Raw genomic sequence first — 27,286 nt, forward strand, 5'->3', positions numbered from 1 at the left:
AAAGGAACATCGTGTGTTCACAGCTCACAGCTATTTCATGCACTCAGATGTACATACCAAATACAAATTATGCAGATAAAACTCTCTAACCATCTGGTCACCTAAAGCATTTCCTATAAATTGTAAGTGACCTATTTATTGGTACACAGAATGTTTCCCAGTCTGTATTTGCTTCTTCCTTCTTGCCGTTTTTGATTGAAAGTTCAGGATGGCAGTTTGCAGAACTCTATGATATGTTGTTCTTTTGTTTGCACACCAACAGGTGCACGAACAGCCATTAAGTAGGCTGGTGCTAAGAAGTGCACAATAGCGTAACTGCTCAGTTATGCTCTAGAAATCAATGGAATTACCAAGGAGGAAAAAAAATAAACTGAAGTTCATATGAAATATGAGTTATCACTTGCAGGAGTGCCTAGTTATAACTAAAAATGACACTTTCATTTTCAGCTTTCTTCCAGTTTATGACTTACTAAAACAATAATCACTTCCTGCTTTGGGACTGAAACTGTTCCTGGTCCTCCTCATTCCAGAAGGTTTGTCTGTTTGTTGGTGGTTCTTCTGGGCAGAAGGGAGAAGAGCAGACCAAGGAAAGGTATTACTGTAGTATTTTAAAATGGTATTCAGTGTTTTTTAGTCTCTGGGCTCTTTAAATACTGAGTTCTCAATTATAGTCTTTCTGGAAGCAAAACTATGCTTTCATGAATGTATTCTTAGGGAAAACAAAAACAAAAACAAAAACCTGGTTGAGAAAGTACGGACTTAGGATTTCAGTTTAAAAGTGACAAACCCCAACAAACAGAACTTCATCACATACAATGCACTCGCTACTTTCTTGACAGAAGTACAAAGTGCAACTAGTGAGATAAGTAAATGAGAGCATATAAAAAAACCCGACTGAACTATTTTTAATATTGTAGTATTAAGAATTATTGACATTTGAATACATATTGACAACCTGAATACTCACAATTTCATTTGTCTGAGGGCTATGCTTACCACTAAATTACATAACTTGAAAAGCAAACAGTTTAATACATGAAATCGTGACCACTAGAAAGCTCATCTCAAATATCTATGCATTTGGAACAGAGACCTGAAATACAAAGGCTATACAGATAGCCCTGGAATGACCTCCAGGATGATTCCACGTATAGCTTCTTGGTTCAAATCTCATTGTCTTTGCTTATTTAATTCGAGCTTATTTAATTCCTTATTTGGAAGAAATTTATGGCTTGTCTTTACAATACTCTGGACAGTGAGAACCTGATCTAATTCAGAACTTTATAAGTGGTAAAATGATCATTACCAGAAGGTCTATCTCTAGCACTATGTACTTTTGGAAAGAATGCTGTATTTTCAGTCATAACCAGCAGATTCGACATTAAAAAAACTTAATAAGCAGTAGTACAGGTATATGTGTACAAATGACCCAAAGGGAAGTCTCTCAGTCACCTCTGCAGCTACCTAAGGATGAAAAGGAAGATCCTGACTTCCACTACCTGCCTGCTTCCTAGACCTGACAGGAGCCATCTGGCCCTCTCCAATCGCTTGCAATTGCTGCCCGCTTGAAATAAAAGCAGCGAGAAGAGTAAGGGTGAAGGACACCATGTGCAAACGCAGAGGAGAGTCTTGTACCATTGCCTTTACAACTAAGTAGCTCACTACTATAAGCTGATACTTTAAAAAACATAGCATGTACTAAACATCAGATAAACCATGCAATATCTATCTGCTCAGAAAGACAAATTATACACTCAGAGCCAAATGTTAGAAATTTGCCAGCATATCAGATATCAAATCTTTATTTTTCCAGAAAGCCTGATCCAACTCCTATGAAAATTACTAAAACTTATTTTAACTGACTCTAGTTCACAAGAAAATTATGGAACAAAGAATATAACACCAAGACCTTCAACCTTATGTCCCAGGGGAGTGGGGGGGGAGAAAGCTTGCCAACAGCAAACAGCAGTGTAACACTCCTCACTACTCATTTAAAATGAGTGAGCATTTTGATGTTTGAGCACATTTTCCAGGCAAAAGTGAGCACATAAAAATTACAAATAACTATAATAAAAATACCAAAATATAGAAGACAGAAGAAAATGTTAGTTATTCATTAGTCTACTTTTTCACAGTGAGTTAGGAAAAACACACACAATAGCAATTTCTGCCTATTACTGCAGCAAAATTATTTTTTCCTCTTCTAATTCTCTTGAAATAAATGTCTAGTCAAATAACAGAAGCTCTGATCCTGATTCGCTTCCAGATATTTTCTCCAATATTGTCAATTATTGACAGATACCTGAAACTGCCTAGATGGTTTTCCATTTTCTAGAAATTACTATAGCATAACTTATCCCCTCTATATTACCATACCTTTTTAGTGAAGCAATGTAACTATCTTCCCCTACAAACATACTAACAAACACTGAAAGCCATGACAAAACAGAGGTAGCAGAGCCCTATAGCAGTCTGCTACAACAGATATGGTAACACCTTGTCTCTTGAGCCCAAGGGACACAGGAGTTGCAGTGGGGATTAGGAAGAGAAATAAACAATAGTTATTATAAATGTTTAAAGATTATGGCAGTGAGCACTCTTTCATCATGTATAGTCTACTACTGAACCACCATAATTAATAATGTATTCACCTATAATGCTATTCAATATACTTTAACATGTTTCAAAAAAGAAAAGCAAATCAAAAGAGTGTGACTTATTCCTAAATCAACATCTATCTAAGTCAGTAGGCAGCCTATTCCCTCTCGAATGCAACATGCTTTGAGACTGCCCGTTTGGAAATACGGTTCATACGCAGTGTGAAACATCTTTTAAAAATAGTATTTGATTAAAAAGATAAAAACTACTAGAGGCAGTCATGCTGCAAAAGCTTGAATGGTTGTAAATTATATACAATGTCACAGGGCAAGGGTCTGTCATTCACTTTTTCACAGAACTGACCGTTTTTTATTTTAAGCAAAGTATTTGTTGGATAGTATCCTTCCAAAAAATTTTATCCAACCATTTGTGGAAGCTGAAGTACCCAAAAAAGAGCTGTAAACGCTAATCTACAACTGTATGACAAATGCAAAAGTTTTTGCTACTGGCACACTACTCCAATGCCAGCATACTCAGTATTCCCAGCTCAAAACTCAGAAACTTTACCGACCTCCTTGGAAAGGACCGAGCAGTTTGAAGACATCACAGTATGTATGACAAGAGGTGCTACAGAAACATTTTACCAACAGTGCTGAAGTACTAAAGCAGAAACCTGTGCAGGTCAAAAGACAGACAGACTAACAGATTTTTCAGTATATTTGTCAATTTATACATACCTAGGCAGATGGAACTACATTAGTCAGAGTTATGTATGTATGCAGTAATAAACCGTAACAGGTATTAGTTTGGTTGATACTGAAAGTACAAGTAAGACATTTATGTAGCCATTATTTTAGCTCTAAGAAAATGTGACATTATATAAGGTAAACTAATCTTAAATAATGGATACAAATATAACGCCATTGCTTAAAACATAAATGGAAGCTTCAGAAATAATAATGCCACTTAGTTTACATGCAGTATTCCTTACAGGATCTAAATGGTCTAACAGTTCACCTGTCCAAAACTTGAACTGGTCTACTGGTCTATCTGTCAGATTTGGGCACAGCCAAAATACCTATCTAGAGGACAAATCCCAGAGCACTATCTTCAGTCTAAATGCTTTACCCACCATATGCTCTAAAGCATCTTTTCTGAATCTGACTTCCACTTTGGAGAAAGAAAAGAAAGTCATTAATTCTTACACATACAACATTATGGAGACAGATCATTTTTTCATTCTAACTCTCAGGTAAAAATGTTAACTTTTCAGATGCACTGTATGCTTTTTCTTGAATATTTAGAGAGATCATTGGTAAATGGCTGTGACAGCAATGCTGTAGTCACTTACTTTCTTATTAATGCAACATTCCATTTTTTGCAACTGGCACTTATAATAAGTGATTTTTGCCTACTAAATATTTTGAATTAAGATACTCTTTAAAGAATCAGAATTAAAAAGTGGTTAGAAAATAAAATATTCACTTCTTAATCGTAACTGTAACTGGCCACAACTTCCATTAAAACGGATATATACTATAATATAAAGTTTACTGAAAGAGACTAGGTTACAGATGCTGCAGCAATACTATAACATTCACTAGATTAAAGTCTCAGTCTTGTACAGATTGTTTTTTTCCCTTTTAATAATGTCCACATTTAAATGAAGCCTGCAATATTAATCTCTGATTTCATCTTTTAACTGTATCTCATACAAGCAACGATAAATCATCATAAAAAAAAATCTGCAAAACTTCCTCATTTTCCCCTCACCTTCAGTATTCAAAACCACATCACAACATAACAAGACACAGAAGTAATTGAAAAACCACACTTCATTCAGTGTCGGGAACTGAATATAACTGAACAACTAGTTCTACAGGTGTTTCAAGTTTAAAGGATGCTGTGACTTAAAGGTGTGGTCTCACTACCAGAGAAGCATAAAAATTACATACAAGCAGAATCTGGTTATCTATAATCTGTCACTAACACCAATACAATCGGACAGTGTATTCAGTTCCATTATAGGCAAATGTGATGGAACCAATTCTTCCCTGAATACACAGGAATAGATTTCTGGATCTTCAAAGAAAAAAAAATTAGCTGCCTTTATTTCCTCTGCCATAAATTTCCAGTATTGCCTTGCCATTTTACATTAGTGTGGAAAAAACAAATCATTTAAATCACAATTAACCTCCCTAATTTGCTTCATCCCAAATAACTATTTGCATATGTAAATTTCATTATGAAGCCTTAAATCAAATAATTCTCATTGTCTTATTAGAGAGAGTAAGAAAAAATAATTTACTAGTGTACACTATGTAATATTTCCCAAGACATTGAAACTTATATTTTAGAAGTGACATATGGAAGAAACGACTACACAGACCAACTGGATGTTGCCGTATCTCCCTTTAGCAGTCTATTTGTATTTTTTTAATGAAGTGCATTATGAAAAAGTTATAACTAATATTCTAATTTCTGAGACTAAACTAGTTAATCACCATAGCTGGCCATAACTTGACATTGTTTCTAAACACCAAGTTACCAACTCACAATACTAGTATTTAGTGACAATATACTACACACTCCTCCCTCCTACTGTCACATGAAAACATAAACCCAAATCACCATATCGCAATAGTCTGCACAGGAACCATTTGTGATACTATTGTCAGGGACTGGAGCATTAGATAAGAAGAAAGTAACAGACTAATTCTAGCAAGATTTTATTATTTTATATTCATTATTATAAAACACATTTTTTAGAAATGACCAAATTATATTCTCCCCACTACTTCCCCCCTCCAAAACTTCTCCAGAAAGTATTAGATGTTCTTCCATTTCACAGTACTTACAAAGGTGCTTCTGTGAAAAGCTCAAGTGTCAGCATGTAGTGTCGGTTTTTCTTCTTTTTTTTAAAAAGATGACAGTAAAGAGAAAAGACTTCTTGTCTTTTTTACTGTCTTTATATAAAACTTCATCTTTTATCAGTGCACAAAAATATTGTTCTTGGAAAATATACCACTGAGCAACTTGTAACAGGTAGATAAACTTCTTCCATTTTTTATCTTCCAGACTTTATCATTAAGAATGTTACATTTCAGTATCATGTAAAAAAGTAGTGGCAAAAATATTATTGTTAAAGCTACTTAAATTATACTGCAAAGCCAACTGTTCTTGATAGCTTGTAGAAGTTCCTAAGAAATTAGATGAATGGTCCCCTATTTCTACCCATTTATATATATACCATCAACACAGAGTATGTCTAGGAACTGTGAGGAGTCATTTTAAGAAAACATCTAAATGTCAAATCAGCTAAAAAATTTTGACATCTTCTAAATTCTGTAGGTTTGCGGGTCACGGTGGTGGAGTTTGTTTTAAACATAAACTCCTATTAAACCTCATTCCCTAAAAAGAAAGAAGAAAATTACAAAGCAACTCATTACTAATGTTTCCAACAGCCCAATAGTGCTAGAGCCTAAGAGGTAGAAAGTCATTGTCCTAGACAAGGGTCATGAGCTCTTAGCATCACAAGATAAGTTAGGGAAGACAGAATCCAACTTCCCCCCAGCCCTTGTCAAAAGACAGGAAACTTCCGCTCTATTTGTTCAGCTTCCTGTGTTGAAAAAGGAAAAGGGCAAACTGGTACAACTGTAAAAATTTCAGAACAGGAAGTTCTTCAGAAAACCCAAATTGTTCTTTCCCCACCATCAGTACTCCTGAGACCCAAACAGAATGTATCCTGACTACAGCCTATATTACTCCTCGCTCCTTTCAGTGGCATAGGTGCCATTCATATTTAGTTATCATTCTGACACACTGTTACTAATTAAAATGAAGAATGCAAATAAAGGAGAAGGCAATGGAAAGACAGTTTTAACTACCTAGAATGCAGACAAATCATAACATAACAATAGGACTAACTGAAGGCACCTCTCTAACTACAGGGCCTTGACCTTGCCAAATTGTAGCAGTTCTGGAAATAAAAAAGTCTGAAATTACCATAACGGAAAAGGTAAGTAAGGAACTGCTAGCAGCTTTTCTACTAGGCTAAATGTAAGACAACTTACCTCAGTCAACAACCATAAATAATTAAAGCAAAAACCCAGAACATGAATCTTTATCCTTTTAATTTTGAGTAATTACACAAACTGTCCCTCAAATAAGTGCTTGTGACATTTTTGGAACAAAGAAAAAATATTCTTGGTTAAAACAGATTATTTTAACTGTAGATAAACAAGTTGTGCTGAATTTTTCCGAATTTTTCCAGTGTTTAAGTGTTTTTTTAAGTGTCAATGAGAGTCTTTTCCCTTTGACCTGTTTTACAAAGAACATCACAGTAACAGCCACTCTTACCAAAACTGTACTACCATAAAATTCCATTATGCTAACCATAATCTACAAGTAATAATGCACTTAAATATATGATTCACTTCTGAGATGTTTTTGTAATTGCAACATTATGCATATTTTTAAAATATTTGTACTTTCTACAACTAGTGTTTGAGCTAAAAAGTACCTGTTGTAAATATTTAATGTTTTGTAGTAAAGTCATATTCAGAACTATTTGTTTACCAGAATTAAATCTGCTTAAATAGCATATATACAGTATGTAAGGCAATTCTCGAACATACAGTAGAAACATAAGCACATTTTTGACTAATCAAATTACTATTAGGCAGATTTACTAGACAACACACCTTACATAAAATGCAACACAGTGAAAACTTCTCCTGAAACCAGGAAATTCTGGTACCATTCACTGTTCCACTCAGAGAACATCCCCAATTTTAAAATCTATGCAAAGTAGCATCATTCACCACTGAAACAAAAGGCAAACACACGTTACCAGTCTTTAAATGACAAGTAAAACATCACTACATAGAAGCTTGATTGTAATTCCTCCCTGTTATTTTATACGAGCTTTATACCAGCTATTGAATTTGATACTTCTACTGTCCTTATGGTATCTGATTAAAAAGTAGCCTCTTCACTATTGCTGAAAGAAGAAAACTGATTCCTTCATGTTCAAAACAGAATATTAAAATCAGCCAACAGTGATTGATCTTAATGTTGCAGTAAATCACTCATTTTTAGAATGGTAAAAGGAAAGTAGATTTGCTTTACCTTTTTGTATGTATGAGAGTACTGCTTATTCCAGTGCTGAATTAAGGGACTAAATACATGAAAACTAGTACCTCTAGGGAAAGGTTACTAACATGTAAAAAACCCCTACATAATCCACCTGGCCTAAAACATACATAAAAATGCATATGGAAGAGATTGAGGACAAGCTTGAAAAAGGTTAGAGGAAAGCTGCCCACTAAAATTTGGTGGTAACTGTATTTCTGATTAATCAGGACACTGGCATTTCAGTTTTATCTACACAAACCCACAACTACTACCACGAACAAACGAAGTTCCTATTTATAATCTAAACTTCCAAAACACTTTAACATAATGAGATAGAAGATATTAAAGCATCCTATTCCAAGGTGAGAAACTGCTTGTTTATGAGGAAAGTTTCTCATATACATACTTCTCAGACAGCGGCTCCCAGATACAAACACCTAGTGCCAGCTAGTCCACAATGAAGTTCTTCCTTTGCTAAAGTAGTCTTCCATTACCATCTCTTCCTTTTCAGAATTTAAAAAAAATCTTTAACTAAATCAGATTTCTTAGGTATTAAATATTACACTTTCTACTGCAGAATAGAATTCTAACCAATTGTTTGGAGTCAACAAATATTTATAACATTTTATTAAAGTGAAAACAAGCTTGCAACCTTTAAGGTGGGAACCATAGTACACAAAAATAAATACCACTTCAACCAAACACCTTTTGTAAGGTGTTCTTACCAAAAAATCTTGCCAATCCTAGGTCAATTTCACATACTGCATTGCATTACTGAGTATGAATATACAATATTTTCTAAGATTAAGATACATTGGCTTAGGTAAGTGTATCAGTTCAGACTCAGGACTGTGTTTCTCCATCAATAACCTCCCAATTACACGTCACAGTATGTGCAACTGGAAAATGAACATAATGCGACTCCACCTGTGGACTGCATTTAAACCTCAGTTACTGAAAAGAAGTTGGGTGCTACACAGAGAATATCCCAAGGGGCAGCTGACAACTGAGAACCAGTTTTAAAATTCTAAGTCACTAATATAGTACATGAAAAAGAGGTGGAAGATCAACTACTTGCTCAATAACTTATTGATAAAAACACAACTATCTATTTTTTTTAGGCAAAGGTGTAGAGGGAAAAATCAGTCCTACAAATGATCTCATTTCACACTTAGATCAACACTTATTTATCTTTCTTTAGTTTGTTTATGTTGGAATCTGTATATTCTTTGATTCCTCAATTAATATCTTCGCTAACATTTGAACATGAGTGTACAGAAATACGCATGACAATTGAGATAGAAAGGTAAAACAGGTAAAGCAAACAATGTCAGTCACATCCAGCAACTACTGTTGTTCATTGGCATGATCCTGCAGCAAAATACTTCCATGGGATTTCCCTCCTCTAAGGGAAGATGTTTTTACCTTGTGTAGCAGGAGCTGGATTTTGCCAAGCACTACAGTTGTGGTCTCTGAACTGATCAGCACTTAAGAGAGGTCCATAAGAGCAATGCATTACACTTAAAAGTAAAAGAATAAACAGACATTCTTTGACAGACCTTTTTTTCAAATGCCATTTGAATTACTTTAAAAAAAAAACAACAACACACAAACAAATAAACAAACTCTGAAAAAACCCCAAACCAACCAATAAACCTAACTTGGTTAAAAGGAAATAAATATAAACCATTACACAAATAATGATTCAAATGTCCTGCTAGATAGCTCCCAAAATCTGTCATCTTTTTAGGCATTTTGGTTCCCACTGTAAGAGAGATCAACCTACCAAGGATTTGAGCCTTGGCAGAATCTAATTCAACAGTATTTGTTTACAAATTCCTCCCATTCCCTCTCTGACAAAAGATCCAAAACTGTACTAAGGATTCTCTTGTTCCCTTACTGATGGTAAATTACAAAATTTCCTAACAATGTCACATTTTACCTTTGCTTTCTTACATTTTATTTTCAACCTTAACTGCTTTATATTTCATATTGCTCATAATCACCAATACATCTCCTGTGTAATTATTATTAACTCCATGCTATTTGTACTCTTTTCACCAAATATCCTCATGCTACTACCATAATTTTCTTTGATATGTCTTGATTACACAAAAATTTCTCATGGTCAAGGGAAATGTTTTCAAGCATAATTCAGTCTCCTCTGCACTCAATCTACTCCATAAATCTGCTCATCTCCAGACTTGCAACTTTTGGCACCACCCTTTTCTGAACTCTACTATTTTACTTTCCATACGATAATCTATTATTGTCTCCTTAATCATCAGAGCATAATATTCTCTCAAATATTACGCTTTTTGCATATAAAATTTATATACACACAAACACTCTACATAACAACCTGTGACTATGGAAACTCTCCTGTTCCAGGAATACTGGAACTCTTGGCAAAATGTCCCTACTCAACTTTCTTGAAAGTACCACAGAAACAACAAACCCTTTCATCATCACGTATCTCCATTTTAAAACTAAGATACTCTGATCTTTCTCTTCCTCATTTGTTACCCACATACTTATTACTCTGGTATTTTCTGAATTTTTTACTAATTTGATCATTCTCATTAAACTGATGTCAACCCCCCTATTTATCTCCATCTGTAAATAACTTCCAAGGAGATGACACAACTGTTGAGCCCTGAAAGTTACTTAAGTGACAAAACTTAATCTACCATAGTAAAAACTAGTTAAAAAGAGGAAAAGAATATAAGTAATTAATATTTGTCTAAATATGTAGAGTCTTTTCCTCTATATTCTCTGTGTTGTTCTTCCTGTTCAGTCTATAATGGGACTTACCTGCGTAAGACTGACAACCTCTAGGAAATTAAAAGGAGGGCAAACAAAAAAAAAGCTTCTCTTTACAGAAGACTAACCAAAAGGCAATATGAAAAACTTACAAAACTCGATTAAAAGTAAACAAATAAATAAACAACAGTAGTACTAGGCAATTCAAGACTAGAATCTGCTAGCTTGTCTCTCTGCAGCAATGGAACCCTAATGCAGGCCTCCATGAAAACAGATCTCTACAATTAAAAAACAAAACACAAGCCCTCACCACCACCACAACCCTAAAAGCAGAGCTCATATCACTACTGGGGTGCAGCACAGCAGCCACTCAAGTGACAGCAGGACTGTCTGCTTGAACAGGGATACCACAAGCTGCTATTTAAGATAACAGCAATAATTTCTGATGTACATAAGCAAGCAAGAATGATGACCTATGCTCTTTTTCTACCCTCTTTTATGCACTGAGGTAGGATATGTACTGTCTTTAAAAATAATATGTTGCTTTTATTCTCTGAAGAGATCAGTGTGGCTGACAGCTCAAAAGAGAGTGGCAATAAGTACTACTGTTAAATACAAATTTACATTATCTTTAGTAAAAAACCTGCAATAAATAGCAAAAAAATTCTAATCATAGCAGAATCAAAATGCTGGATGATAATATCTAACATAGTAGAAACTGCAGAGTTGCATGAAAAATATAGTTTGTCCCCATCTTTGACTAATTCACTTGCCCTCCACTCACTAATTGTTTCGATCAGTACAACTTACATTCCATAACTTGGAGCAGTTTCAACCAACAGCCATTTTATACATTTTGCTTAGAGCAGGTTGTGTTTAAAAGTTGTCTTTCCAAGTTACATAAGCCTAAGGTCCAGGACAAGCAACAGTTTTGTATCACATATGATCAAGAACTGTCAAAAAGAAACAGCACTTTTCAACTACTTCCATCTGTAAAATCCAAACCCGGTCTCCAAATCCCTGTGTATGTAGGTATAAAAATATTACTAGAATTTTTGAATCAAATATTTTTCTCACTGACAATTCATTCTTAACATATATGCAGCATTACAAGTGCGACAGGAAGTCTATGCAATCTATCGCAAACTTAAACTGACATCCAGACTTGTATATGCTTTCTCCACATACACACATCAAATTTATGCACTTAAAATATACAGAATACATGTAAACATTAGTAATTTTCTCAAAATGACAACAGCATTTGAAGAAATGCTTACTGTTCTACAACTGTAACCTTCTTATCATTCTTAAATGCAGCAATGTCCATGAAGAAATATTTTCCAAGATGAGACCTTTCTCCCTGCAAGCTATTTAAGGAACAAATAAAATCCTTTATTTGATTATATGCAATTTTATGCCTTTATGATATTTTAATATAAGGATAAAACTAACAGTAATTGTGATGGTGGTAGATTTTTTAAACCAAAATGAAAATGGTAAATTCAGTGCTAATGAAAAATATAAACTAACAGAACAGAAATTAATTCTGCTCATGCAGCACTGGTAGTGCAAGCAAAGATGCAGAAGAACCACTAAAAGGTTTGTACCAATAAACGAGAACTTCACTGTAGAAAGCAGATGGTGCAACTCAGTGCTTTACAAATGACAGTCTTCACTCAGCAGCAATCCAGCATCTGGGATACAAGTCAATTAATACCCAGTGAACAATTTAAATGAGGGAGTTGGCCAATAAAGACTTACTTATCAGCATTTGATTACATAACCCTCCTTTTCCTGCTACAGTATCTACCCCATCCACCCTTTCAAAGAGTGTTCTCTCCAACATTCCCACATTCCTGTCTCCTGACCCAATGCATGAATGCACCCAGCTCACTCTATATTCATATGCCTTCCCTTTGCCATTCAACTACCTATGCACAAAGGGTTCTCTCTCACCCTCTCATTAAAACACCTCCAAAACAACTTGTCTTCCGTCTCCTTTGGCCTACAGGTGACTGAGAAGCAGCCTGTGTTCTATCTGGCCCAGTTGGAGGCAGAGGTAGCGTGTGCCTCCCAGCAGGGTACCGGAGTGACTACTCAGAGTCCAAGTGTCTCCTGCCAGGCTGGCAACCTTGCAGTACCCATGCTCCTTGGAGCCTCCAAGCTGCACATCTGGATCAGCTGGCTGCTTGGGCAGGAGATGTGTGAATTCCCAAAGGGCAGCTGCTAAGTCAAGAAATACATGAAGTCTCTGAAGCCACAAACCATAGGAAACACATGCCATCTGAACCAAAAAAGCCTTGAGTTAAAAGACATGGTCCTGAGAGTCATTTCCATCCGGTGTCCTTCTACAGAAGAATCCTCTACTGGGCAGCTTTCAAAGATTCCTCTAGTAAGGCAACCAGGTCAACAATCCTATATGTTTATATTGTTGCTGTATGTTATACAGCACGTGAACAATGATATTTATGTTGTGTCTACTTTCCTATAGCTTTCCATCATTATTTCCACAATATAAAAATGGGTATTTATTTTGATATTGTGGGTACTGGAAGTCAGCAATACTACAGATCACACTATATCAGTGAAATTATAATACAAATAAGTAAATTCTTCGGTAAGTTTCTGAAAACAAGAAATAATTGTAACAGGTTTTTTTCTTTACTTAGCTTACAAGCTCCCCCACCAAGAAAAGCAAGCTTCAACTAATTTAGTTGAAACAAAACCTGTTACTTTCATAAACTCTTTAAAAACATAACAACCACCAAAGTTTGAGTCTGCAACTTTTGGTTACATGGAAAGACCTCCTGAAAACAATTAATATTAGAACACTACACCAATTTTAGTATCTATAAGTTCTCAATATATCTTTATTGACTTCACTGGTTTAGTTTCCTTCCTTGCTTTGCTACGGCAGGCACATTTCGTGTTAATATACATGGTCCAGATGTTACACACCTCACCTTTACAAGCACACTGCAGGACTGACCCAGGATCCCACCAATTTCAGCCCAGTTCTTAAGAGGGATGAATTCTCCCTATACAAACCTAGAGGCAATTCCACATGGGCAAAAGTCTACAAACGCAGTTCTTAGAGCAGACCTACAGAAGCACCAAATCACCATAAAACTAATGAAATATCTTTGCTTTCTACCAAGCACATTTATGGCACACAAACAGCCATGCAGATAAGTATCAGAACACTTAGGAAAGCTGGGTGTTTGTTTACAGCTACATGCAGAACAGTAGATTATTTTTAAGTCATCTTTTTCTTTGATCTTACGAAGCACCTTCTTCAACAGCTGGACTAACTCTGTTTACAATACAATTAAAATGCTTACTAGGAGAATGAAAGCTACTACAGAAAAATGGGATTTGCGTAGTCCTAATATAAAAATCTAAATAGAAAAAAATATTGAATTCATCTGTGATAAAATCCACCTTTCTAGGAATGTAACCATATTTTACTGATAACAGCATATTGATCATAGGACATATTAATGAAACAATGTTAAACATGATGAACTCATTGCCATCAAGTATTGTATTTTCATTTTCTAGCCTTTTACATTTTTACTATGATACCATATGCATTGACTAACATAACACCTTTCTAATAAATAACTTCATGTTATATAAACAGAGAAGCACATGGCATTAAACAAAATAACAAGTTCAGCAAAGTTGGAAGGAAATACAGTCATTTGAAGCATTTAAAAAAAAACAAAACAAACACACCAAAACATACAAAGCCCCCTCACTTACCTAAAGTATTCCAAGTTGTATGGGAGTTAGGGCCCCATATATTCTTCAAATCCAATTAAACAAAATAATTCACTACAGGGAGCAGCCCTCGCACATAACTGTGTTCAGAAAAAATATTTTCACTGAAAAAAATATAAAAAATTGTATTTCTATACCTCAGAGTTACAAAAATGACCTTGGAAGAACAAGCAAAATGTACACCAGTGCTGCAGTCCCTGACTAGGTCCTGCAGAGTACTTGAAGACACATTTTTCAGGTGTGTGAAACACCCTTTAGATATTCATCTGGATCCCATGAATGCTGCATGCCCACAGCTGAAGAATTTGCTTTTCAGGTAGGACAGAGTCTATTAGTTTTGCTGTAAAATTTGGTATTTTACTGTTGCTAGGCACCTGACATTTAGAGCTTTATCCTCTTACCCTTTTACCTGCATACACCTTTCTTTTTCCCTCCAATTTTCTTACAATTAGGAATTCATTTGATTATAGTAAATATGCCACGTGCAGTCAATGGGTACAGACATGGAGGGGACAAGGAGAAGAAGCTGAATTATAGCCTGTAGTCAAAAGACTGAGAAGATGATGATCAGCAGAGAATGAGAGACAGGAGACTTGTGAGCTACACGGACAGGGTAAACAGTATTGCAACAGTGAATCCCACTCAGCCTACCACCAAAGGAAATGATTTCTCAACTGGCCCACGTGGGTAACACCATGGAAGGCAAGACACTGGAGAAATGATGCCCAGAAAGCACTCTCAAAACTCCTTTAGAGATAACTAATATCGCAATTAGTCAATTACCACATTGAAAAATGAGTCAGAATTATGTGTATATTGATAAAACAGATTGATACTGCCATGGAATTTATTCCCATTTCTCACAGAGAGCACAAGGCTCTACTGTGAAGAATATCCTTTAGAAACAAATTACGGTTGCATATCCATACTTACATGAAGCAATTCCTGATTTTTTCACTTATTTGCTGTGCAACTGTAGCATTATATGAACATGTACTGTTAGAAATTTTAATTTTCCCAGGTTTTCACAGATGGAATTGGGGGTGAAAAGTGTCCAAGAAACAGCCCTGTAATCTACAGTGTTTCAAAGCTATATTATTGCCCCAAAAGTACAGAGGACATCTGTACATTCTGTAACATGGCACTGTTTACCTGGTCAATGCCTGGATTCTGCATCATTTTGTCAAGGTCACTAGAAGATGGATACTCCTGAGCAAAATAACCATGTAAGGGAAGAACTGTTCCTAAGCTTATTCCCACAAGTTTTCTTCTAATATACATATAGTTTTTAAAAAGCAAACAAACCCATACACATAGTTTTACATCTGTCCTACACCATAATAATTATTAACATACTCAAAACATGCTAGATTTATCCCCAATATATAACTAAGCCCCTGGCATGTATCCCAAACAAAAAGTTACCCCAACTCATTACATCCCAGTAATTCATGCTGTTGTAACACTTCAAAGAACTTTAACAGAGCTACTCAAAGTTAGTCATGTGATTTGGTGATTTACAGAGCTGAGAATCTCTGCACATGGTTTATCATGGAAGCATAGCAACCTTTGGACTGGGAGGCAGAAACCAACCAGCAGACGTCACAGCACGTAACAGTGGAGAAACGCGCGCAGCAGTAAGTATGGCCCATGGAAACTTCAGCAACCAACCACATGAAAAGACCACTGAACTCTGAGAGAGAGAAGGTGTCTCTGAAACGGAATGACCACCTTACTTTACAGGAATTTTTATGTATTTTAGGCAGCCATGGATTGACAAGTAACACCGTAAATTATTCTGAAATACTCATACTCTGAACAGTTGCTCCTCCCACATCAACAGAAAATAGTATGAACACAGTTCACTCTTACAGGCAAACATGCTCCAATGCATGATTCAACAGAACTCCACTTATCATAATAGTACGTGATCCCTCCCACAGCAAGGTCTTGCTTTAGTTCATCTGGAGTTAAAATAAATGCATGTGCATTCAGTTTAAAGACAGAAAAACAAAAAGTAGAGTATTCAGTTTCACTACCTTATGTCCAAAAACGTAATTCAGGTCTGCTTAAGACTTGAACTTGTTGCTCCAAGGAGACTGTATTTGATATGTGATACCTAGCTCACTAATCTAGTACCTCAGGCAAAGCCTAAGCTCACTATTCTGGGTACCATCTTGTTGTTTTATTATCCTTCCTTAAGATAAGCTTCTTTTGTTCAACCGTTTCAACATTTCTCTGCTTAGGTATCCCAAGTATATTTATTCCCTAAGGAATAAAGATTGCTCTTCTCATCCATGCTATATTTTCTGCTTCTCAACATTGTAGAGGGCAAACAAGCTTAAGAAAAGTTTCATTTTCCTCATTTATTTCTAATTTATATTCATTTTCAAATATTTAAGATATGACATAGAAGCATGAAGAGACACAAACCCTGCATTATAGAGCTTATAGTCTCACACCTCTCTGTGAGATAGATAAACAAACATCAGCACACCCACTTTATGAATAAAAAGATGGCAAATGATTTAACTAAGGTCAATGAAAAAATACGTATCAGACTCATAACCAGAAACAATATATGTGATGTGATCTCTGGCCTATACCAATCCCCTCTATGGACTATACCTTCTATTAATGTGGACAAGTACTACAGTCACTCCAAGCAGTCCCATTTAAGCTGCAAAACACCACTCCAACACTCTGAACAAGCATTTTAAAACAAAACACAGCAAAACAAAACACAACACCACCACAAAGAACTCCTTCTTATAATCCTATATACTTAGTTTTCAGTTCTCCAATTCAGAGAACATAACACTATCCTGTTTTATTTTTCAAACAGTGCTTCCTCAGCTATTGATTAAAGAGCAATTTTAAAAGACAGTAAATAACATTAGCCTCCTTTTATGGATGGTTTAACTAAGGCTCAAGAAGAAGAAATATGCCTGTCAGAAATGGATTTTAGTGTAATTAAAAAAAAAAAAAAACAACAAAAAACCCCAAAACCAACCAAACAGAAAACAAACAAAAACCCCCAACAACCCCCCCAAAAAAATCAGCTTTACTGTATTTGGATTTCATTCTTATTTGACATGCACTCACAAAGTAACAGCCTGAACCTCTAGGTACCTCTAGTCCTCATCTGTAGAACTTAACAAATTATATTTCTCTATTTCATTAGTGGGAAACGTGGGGAAGTGGTTGAGAAATAAAAAAAAAAAAAAAAAAGAAAAAAGTATGAAAGTTTTATCTATTGAGATTTAACTGCAAATAAGCAAGGTAATTAAAGCCTACTAGCTCCAGAATAAAATTACACAAAAAAACCCAAAAAAACAAACAGCTTTACTTAGCCCAGGCTTATTCCATTTCACAAAGAAAGAAGCCATACCCTTGCATTCCATATTAATTCTTGATCTTATTGTAGTATGCTTACCATTTATTCAAACTTAAAACATTACAATATATTAATAATTTTATGGCATAAATTCATTTACATACTGTTTCAGTGAAAGAAAATGGTCTTAACAAACAGAAGTTTCCACCAATTACGAGAAGATTCAGTAGGTCACAGAAGTCACCACACTTATAATGTTGCCAGAAACTTGCTCTATTTAGGTTATTGGTTCTGACATCTGTCTAGATAAGCTTTCAAGTTAAACAATCAGAATTCTGTATTAAAACTGAAGAACAACATTTACCCCTCCCCAAATAAACCAACATATTTCAGCTTAGAAGCAGCCACTTAAGCCATTTCTAACAAAAAGCTTGCAGAAAATAATCAGGAAAATATGTTAGCGTTTATCACACTAATTTTCACTACATTTTGCAGCAATAAAGACGAGTTTACCCTCTGAAGGAAAAGCTGAGAAACTTTGATAAAGGCCAAACTCATTTACACAGTAAACTAGTATGGCAACATAACTGTAAGAAACAGCAATTTTAAGGCAGCTATGTTCTCTTTCACCTGCTGCTTGCTCTCCTCAGGTGAGGCCTATTGCAAATGTTGCATTATGTAAGTTCTGTTTCCCTTTAAGCAGATTCCCAGCAACTCTGACAACACAACATCCATACAAATAAATAACTTCCATTGAGAGACATTCTAAGATTTTAATAACCAGCATGTTTAATTTCCCTAAATAAAGCTTTACTGCATGAACAGTAACTAATCTTGACTGTACATTGCCTATATGATTCAGTACAACTAAAACTATCTAAAATACTCACTTCGGACTTAAAGAATGGCCTTAAACATCTGACTGAAGCATGCATTACAACTTTTGTCTTCAGGAGGAAAACAGAGCATTTTAAGAAGAAATCATAAAAATGTCATCCATGTTTTTGTTTCCTGTCTTGCCAGTGACTGGAGGATTTGGGACAAAATTAAGTACAACAGATTCCACACGTGAAGTCTGTAGCTATGCAAGATGAAAGTCTTCATTATGGCACTATTCAAGGATGGACAAAACCTGTAAGGTCATCTGGTCCCTTTCTCTGCCAGTCCTGGCTCATTACCTGTTGCACATGTATTAGTTCCTGGCCAGGCCAATGCTGCATGACCCATGGTGGGGTTCCCCCCTACCTGGCATACTATTGGTACTAGAAGGTATTCAGGTACATCTGGGGGGGTTTTGTCCTGCTGTGTTTCTGTTCTGAACTTTCTCCTTCAGTTTCATCTCAGCTTACACATTAACACAACCTCTTATTTTACTTAAAATTATCTCCCTTTTAAGTACTTAGACCGTTCAAAACACTTGGAAGATATAATTTCTCCTTCTCAAGCAAAATGTTAATTTAGCCAAGCAAAACATATTTATTTAGTAAATCTTTTTTTTTTTTTTAATTCAGTCAGTCCCTTCAGTCTCTTTAATATTTTGTTGCTCTTCTCTAAGTTTCTGTTAAGTTGCCCCACCTGTTGCAAAGACTCTGAAGTAAAACAGTACTCCAAACATAGTTCCATAATCTTGTACAGAAATCCACCTCCCACTTGTTCAATGCCTCTGTGGATGCAACCTAAACTCATTCTGAATTTTACAAAGTCTATATATTATATTGTAAATGGGGCCTGTCCTTCCTATCAGAAGCATGCACAAATCCCTTTCATATGAAAGGGAGTTGGGTGCACACAACTGACAGGATTATCAGGCCCATGGTATCACTCCTATCCCTTTTTCAGCAATACTGCTTTCCAGGTTATTCCCTCACAATGAATACCTGTTTTGGATTACGGTCCCTCAACTGTTTTAGCTTGCATTTTCCAAACTAAATCTCACTTGTATTTTCTAACAATGTGCCTAATTTCTTTAGATAACCTTTTCTTTTCTGCCCTGACTTGTGTTTAACTCTTCTCACTCTCACTGTCTGCTAATACTGCAAGTGCACTATTCACCTTCTCATAAAGTTAAGCAATGTAGACACTAAATAAGCCTAAAATGGCTAAACTTGTATTACTACGTGCATATGTAAGCACTGATGTTACTCCTTTAGCACCTAAAACTGCTGTGACTCACCAAATCTATTCGTTATACTTTGTTCTATTTTCGTTTATGGTCCTTCAACCATTTTTTTCATTCACATAACTATCCATATACATAAATAATTTGTTAACAAGAGATTTTGAGATGTATTTTAATTTTAGAAAATATGTAAAATTTTACTATAGCTACAACTTTCTCTTCATTTACTGGGGCCTTGAACCTGCAATCAGATCTGGCAAACAAGCCAGTCCTGTACTTCTCCATACCCACTGATCTGTGTGCAGATGCTGTTGCAGTATCAGATCCTAATTTTAAACACTGAGCAAGAATAACAAAGAAAACTCTCTTAAAGTAATTTCTGCTTGGAAAACTCCAGGCTTATTATTGTTTCCCTGATATTTCTGCCACTATTTTACTAAGAACAGAATCCACTTTATCTAGCTCTTGAGTTCATGCTTTTTTTTTTTTCTCCCCCCTTTATTTTTTTTTTACAAAATCAGTACTATTATTTAATTTTTTAGGGGCATCTTAAAGATCAGATTACTTATACATATCTTCAGATCTTCAGATCTTTCAAGAACCTCCTCTATTTGTCATCAGTAACTACTTCATTCATATGGTTCTGATTTTTAACTGCTCAGTTTTTCATCCTACTATATATGGAATTTCAGGAAATTCAGCATAATGGCTTGCCTTAATAATAACTTTATACAACTTCTCATTTATGTACTGACCTCCTTCCTTTCTACTTTACTTCCCCTTACCTCTCCAATATTTAAAACAGCAAATTCTTGTTCACCTGAACTAGTATTAACTAATTTCTGCTGCCTTTGCCAGAAGCTTACAATACACACATACTGCCCACCTTTCAGGAGTTCTCTGCAGTACTAAGACTTATACTTACTTTACAGCTAGTCCTTTCATATCATTTATCTTAATGTAGGTAAATACCTTTAAAAACCAAACTAATTTCTAATTCAGTTAGGCATATTCCATTTACACATTTAAGTGTACAAGGCCTCTCCCCAGAAAAAGATGAAGACCTACAACAAAAATAAACGTATCACTTACACTCATATGAAAACCAACAGAATCTTATACTAACACGAGGTCACATCAGCTCAATTCTTTGTAGGACTGTAACCTGATCAACCAGTAACATAAAAAACAAGCTATATTCCATGTTAGCTTTCTTTTTACCTACTGTATGTTTACTAACAAAAACATAAAAGCAGGCCCACATTCCTGATGTTTACATTTATGACCCCACACTAAAATATTTTCATTACCATTATAAAACAATCTTCAGAGAAGTATTTGGAAAATGCTTTACTAATTCACCTCAATTGAGATGAAACATCTAATTTGTACTACATCCAATGGAATTACACTCTCTGATGCTGTAAAGACTTATAGAACTACATTAACAAGTACAGTTCTATCAATGGTTATCGGCATTGTGGCTTTTGACTGCTCACTATGAACCACAGTGCATAAATTACTTCACCTGTCAGACAGCTCAAAGCAACACAGGCACAAAGTTTGAATGGTTCAGACTTTCCCTATTATAAACAACTTTTTCCAGTGACAGAAAAGGGAGAGCAGTGCAAGAGAGAAGGGGTGGATAAGATTGGCTACCATGTATTCAACTATTACCAATCATAAAGCCTATCAGAATTACATCAGAAGTTTAAACAATTCTCCTCTTTAATGGAGCCTACCATGCATTCCCAAAGACACATAGCAAAATTCCACAACAGTCAAAATGGAAGTTATTTATACAGAAAAAACACACTTCCCAACTGCCTAGAAAAACCCAGTGACTGTTTTGCAAAATATTCAGTCTGATCAAGCCAACAGGACTACTGACCTCACACAAATAATTCAACTTTCTCAATTGTTTACATAGTAATTTTAAGTAAAAAAGACAGCATTATTAGAGGCAACACAGCAAAATTAGCAAGTGGTCCATGTAGCTTGAGATCTCATCTCAGCAAACACATTATACCAGAAGTTTCACAGAAGGAAGCAACTTTAATGACGAACCATCCCAAATCCAAATCTGCAAATGAATTCATGTAGTGAATTCAGTGCACACCACTGAATCCCTCTGAATTCAACAGGGTCCCATCTGCCACGTAGATTCCTCACTTTACACTACAAATGACACACAATTGGATAAAAATCGATATAGAAGTTGATAGGCCTCAATTTGACTTTGTTTGCAAAGTCATTACAGTAGTGAGGCCAAGATTATAGTCATACTTGAGGTTCACGAGGAACACTTTTTTTTCCAAGGATAATTGCTCAGCAGTTCAAAAACTGCAGTAGAAAATCTAGCTCTGTAAGAAACCTCAGGTTATATTCTTCAACACAGACAAACTAGACCCTTGTAACAAATTTACCATTAAAGTGTTTTTTCTTTCCCTAGAACCAGACACCGTCCCCCTTAAACCTTCTAGGTTAAAGCTAAACAAATGTTAACCTAGCACAGAGACATGCACATACAATCTTACTACTGCACATGAAAAGAGGTGAACTCAGCTGGGAAACAGTTGACATCCAACTCACATTATGTGAGAAGCAACAGTGAGCAAAGCAGCAAATCAGAAGAAACCAAAAAAAACCAAACAAAAAACAAAACCACCACTAAAAACCAGTCCACCCCAAAACCAACAACCTTGATAGCTTATTTCAGAATGGCCTAAGTAAATCACACAGATTAGGGCAAGACATTTTTAAAGATTCATCTTAACCATTTACCAACTTTTTGTCCTAAATTCCAAATAAGGAAAAGGCCCTTTCAATTATTTGTATTTATACATTTTTTCAACCACTGTATTTCAAATAACGTCAATATCAGCATGCCAATAATAAAAATAACATTTTTGTATGTCTGATTCTAACTTAAAAACTAATATCTTATTCAAATTAATAATTATTAGAAGTCTAAATTAACACTAATTGTGTTAACTGTCCCAGCATATAAAGGTTTTTGAAGTAAGATGAAAACACAAATGTCAATCTTTTTCTGCAAAAAGTCAGGCTGTTCCAATATTTACGATATATACAGAAATAGAAAGCAAAGGGTAAACAAAACAAAACAAAAAATCAAAAAACTATCATTTTGCATATTACATGTAAAATCTAGTCAAGTAACAGACTACATGGTCCAACAGGAAAGCTCAAAAAGGAAATAACTGCTTTCTATGATATGACAAATCTTCAGCAACACTACCTCAATACTATGGGGGGGAGATTAAAAAAGCAACAGGGAAGGACATCCTAAAGCAAGCTCCTCACTTAATTCCTAGGCCTAGGCCTGCTACCAATCATAAAATTTGCTAAAAATATTAACAACAGTAATTTCTTTTCTTAATCTGGATCTTAAAGCAAATCATATGTCATCACAAAAAAAAAAGAAAAATTCAGTAACTACAAATATCTGACTAAGGTTTTTCAGACATCACTGTAACTCAATAACTGCTCCACTGTGCTATGAACTCTACAGCTTCAAGCTGGAAGTCAATCTAGGACAACCAATAGAAAGTGCACCTGTACAATTACTGCATTTCCTAATTCAGAAGGCCCAACTAAGAACAGATAAAGCCTGTGTGTACTCAGCTCACCAAAACAGAAATCCAGAAGTCCATACATCTTTTGTACATATTACACACCTATATTATCATTAATTTCAATGAAAAAATATCATATTTATAATGCAGAAACAGAAAATTACATTCCTTAACCAATGTTCACAAAACTCCCTTCTAAATGAAATACAGATGTCTACATATACCATCTAAAACACAATCATTTAAAAATCTTTTCCACAAAAAAAATCACCAAAACTTAATAAAAAATAATTTCTTTTTAAAAAGTAATCTAGTAACTGAATAATACCACAAACAGTAATTTAAAATATACAATATGAACTCCACACTACACTGAAAAATAATCTGTATTACAAAAAATAACCTGTATCATTTCAAGGAATGCAATCTTATTTTTAAAACCTGCAAAAATTTATTTTTCAAGTAATAAAAAAAATTATTTAGCTCTTTGTACTCTAAAACAAAAAATATATACTGCTAGTAATTGATAACAATATAATTTATCCAAAGTAGTTTACCTTCCTGCAGATGCATTTTCATTCAATGTCTGACCCCACTGAGTAGTAAACAAGTTTACACATACCAACACATTTCAGTGCTCCAAAAATTAACCTAAGTTTCTATAACTATAACAACATGATCTCTTAGTAACAGTCCTTTAGTATCGTCATTCTAAAACAATCAAAAAAAATGGCCCTGACATATATTGTTTGTATACTTGGGATCCCTTCAAAGTTTAACGCTTGCAGATATAAAATCAAAATAACTAAGAAACAGAATCACCTTTAACTGATCACTGCACCAGACCAGTAAGAAATTACAAGTTCTTTCTGCTTTATTTTACAGCATTTTTAAAGAGCAGGGATATTTTTATTATTGCACACATTGAAAACCAAATATAACCCCACGCTCAAAAATACTACTGGAACAGCTTGATAGCACTCACCGCAAGTAATACTGTTTTAAAGCGAAGGCAGCGTTAGAACAACTTCTGGGAAAGTTAAACTCCTCTACAATTTCTCCCCACTGATTCTTCTCTGATACCTGTCAAAAACAACACACAGGCCGAGATACACAACGTACACGAAAACATGTTGCTGACAGCGAACATCACAAAAAAACACATGCTGCAATGAAGCAAATAGATAAATATATAAAAATAAATAAGCACAAATGTATATGGGATTTAGGATCATGTATTTTATTGACAGTGGGTAGTATTCACCCTTCGGGAATAATCCCGCTTCTCACGGGTCTCTTAATGCATTTATTTTTTAATATAAACATATTTTTTTTCTGGGGGGACGGCCGGGAAGGCTGGTATTGTTTTGGGGTTTGTTTGTTTTTGTTTTTACTGCCTGGACAATAACCAATCGGGAGTCCCTCTGTCGCCCCCTTTTAAATCCTAACGCGGTCCGTTAAAAACCCAAAGAAGTTTAAAATAATGCAGGGAAGTGCTTGCGGGGGCGCCCCCTGGGCTGCGGGGCGCGGGGGCGCCGGCCCGGGGGGTCCCCCCAACACAGATCCACAGACATAGAGAGGCCTTTCTTTTGAGGCCTACATTTCTGTCCCCAGCCTTGAAGCCTAAAGATGGCTATTTGATTACACACCGTCTTGGGTGCCCCTTTTGTTATTTTTCCCCGGGAAAGGCTCGGAGGGCAGCGCCCGGCCCCCCCCGGCTGCGAGGATCGTTCCCTAGCCCATGCTCCGTGCCGATTATCGATGTTAAACATGCCCGCTAATTTTGAGTTGCACTAAAACTGCACTCAGACTCTCTCTCTCCTCTCTGTCTTTCCCTATGCGAGAGAGAGAGAGAGACGCACAGAGCTGCCACCACAGCCGAAAGAAGCCTCCTCTCGCCGCCCGCAGCTCCCTGCTCCCCCCTCTCGGTGCCGCGGGGAGGGGGGCAGGGGCGAGGGGGTCCGGCGGAGGCGGGGGAGGCAGGAGCGGGGTGTGCGCTGTACCCCCGGGTCCCCCTTCATCGCTCCGCCGACAAGGCCGAGCCACCAACCTGCCTGTCTGCTCGCTTCCTCCTTCCACCCCCCACCTTCTATAACCGGCTTTAAATAGGACGGTTCTCGGCCACCCCGGCTCCCCCCGCCACCCCTGGGGGTCAGAGGAGACTTTTGGGAAGAGGTTAGTGGGAGGGAAACCCAAATTAAAACTTCCACTCACCTTCCCAAATCCGCCTAAAGTGGTGACTCTGGTATAGAGAGCGTGAAGATCCAGCTCCTTCCCACCCACCACGGGGATCTTCTTAAAAGGAGACCTGCCAAAGGAGATACACACAAAACACCACAACTTGTCAGCTCTGCCCCCTTTTCTCCCCTCGCTAGGGCTGCCGTGTCCTTCAGGGAAGGGGCTGGAAGTTGGATCTGGTCGGTTTAAAAGCCTCCCCCCCTCCCGTTCCATCTCCCCATTTTCCTCACCCTCTGCTGTGGTGAAACTGCCGCAGCTCGTCCAGGAAAGCGAGTCCCTTTCTCCGCTGGTCTGCGTGGTTTTTACCCGTCGAATTTGCCATTTTTGTAATAAAAAAGGTTCTCGTAAAAAAAAAAATCCAATTTAAAAAAAAAACGGCCGACAACAACAACAACAATCCCCGGCTCCTCCTTGTCTTTAAGAGACCCAGGTGCCCGTGCTCGGCCGGGGATCAGCCATGGAGAGGGGCTTGTTTAAAAAAAAGTTTAAAAGGAATAAGGGAGCCCCGAGAGTGTGGTAATTGCGAGTCCTGTCTCCACACAACACACGGGCGAAGAGGCAGGGAGGGAGAGGGGCACCTCTCAGTAAATTCCTCCTCCCGCGGCTGCTGCCTCTCTCAGCACCACAAACCCAGCCGATCCAGCCTGCACATGAGACTCAACATGGTGCTGCTGGATCACACAATGAATTGGGTTACTGTTGTGGTGGGGCGGGGGGGGGAGCCGGAGTGAGGTATTGACAGTGTGTGTGTGTTACAGCCGCGGCTCCATGCGATCTCCCTCCCTCGCTCGCTCGCTCCCTCGCTCGCTCCCTTACACACACACACTGTACAGCTACGGCGGCGGCGGCGGTGGCGGCGGCAGCGGGATTCACTTCTCTTCTCGCTCAGACAAAAAGATCTGAGGCCGCCGTGCTTCTGCCTGGACGAGAGCGCGACACAGCGGGCCCCGGAGGCCGCTGCCGGTACTGCAGAAGGCAGCTCCAAAGGCAAAAGCCAGCACAGCCCCAGCAAGCAGTTCCTGGCGGGGAACAATAGGCTCCTCTCGCCGCTAAGGGCTCATCTGCAATGTGCCGCAAACTTCACACAAAGCCGGGCGGAAAGAGGCGAGGGAGAGGGAGAAGAGGGAGGAAAAAAACGGCTACTACCGGCTGTTGTGGGGCGCGGGGCCGGTGCGGGGCCCTCCCGTGCCAGGCTCGCGCCGACCGGCCTCCCTCCGCTGGCTGCCGGCTGGGGGGGGGGGGGGGGGGGAAGGGAAGGGGGGGCGGGAAAGGTGGATTTGGAAAGCGGGGCCGAATTTTTTAATTGGACTAAACCCAACGCCCTGAGTTCAAGGGGAGAGAAAACAACAACGGAAGGGGGCACTGGTGGATGTAGACTTTCAGAAAACTTTCCGAGTCCCCCGGACCGAGGTGTTTCCAAGGGCAGGAAGTCGCCCCGGATGGCACGGGGGGGGGCTAGGAGGGGGGGGGGAGCAGCAGGAACCCCTCATTTTGAGGCGTGAGGGGTTTCAAACTCTCCAAAGGAGTATACAGAGCGCTTCCCCGAGCAGGGGGTGCCCTGAAGAGGTTTGCCAGCAGGGGCCTGAGCTCTGGCTCACTCCATAATTTTTTTTTTTTCCTTCTTTCTCTTGGAGATACTACGGCCTGTAACCAAAGTGCCTCAGGACTGCTGTATGCAATCTAAGCCGCCCATATATTTCTGTACATTGACGA

The 27,286-nt window shown here is 37.3% G+C and overlaps 1 protein-coding gene across 1 annotated transcript in view; it reads right to left on the reverse strand.

The window, feature by feature from the left end:
* Positions 1-26,770, reverse strand: part of ARID2 (AT-rich interaction domain 2) — a 101,061-nt gene extending 74,291 nt beyond the window's left edge. Inside the window, exons 1-3 of the mRNA XM_064655846.1 lie at positions 25,804-26,770; positions 25,550-25,643; positions 24,321-24,418 (exon numbers count right to left, since the gene is read on the reverse strand). Coding sequence (XP_064511916.1) covers positions 24,321-24,418; positions 25,550-25,643; positions 25,804-25,895 — 284 coding nt within the window. The 5' untranslated portion in view covers positions 25,896-26,770. The remainder of the gene's footprint in view (positions 1-24,320; positions 24,419-25,549; positions 25,644-25,803) is intronic.
* Between the last annotated feature and the right edge of the window lie 516 nt (positions 26,771-27,286).

Source organism: Pseudopipra pipra, chromosome 5 (genome assembly GCF_036250125.1).
Source record: "Pseudopipra pipra isolate bDixPip1 chromosome 5, bDixPip1.hap1, whole genome shotgun sequence".
Classification (NCBI taxonomy): domain Eukaryota; kingdom Metazoa; phylum Chordata; class Aves; order Passeriformes; family Pipridae; genus Pseudopipra; species Pseudopipra pipra.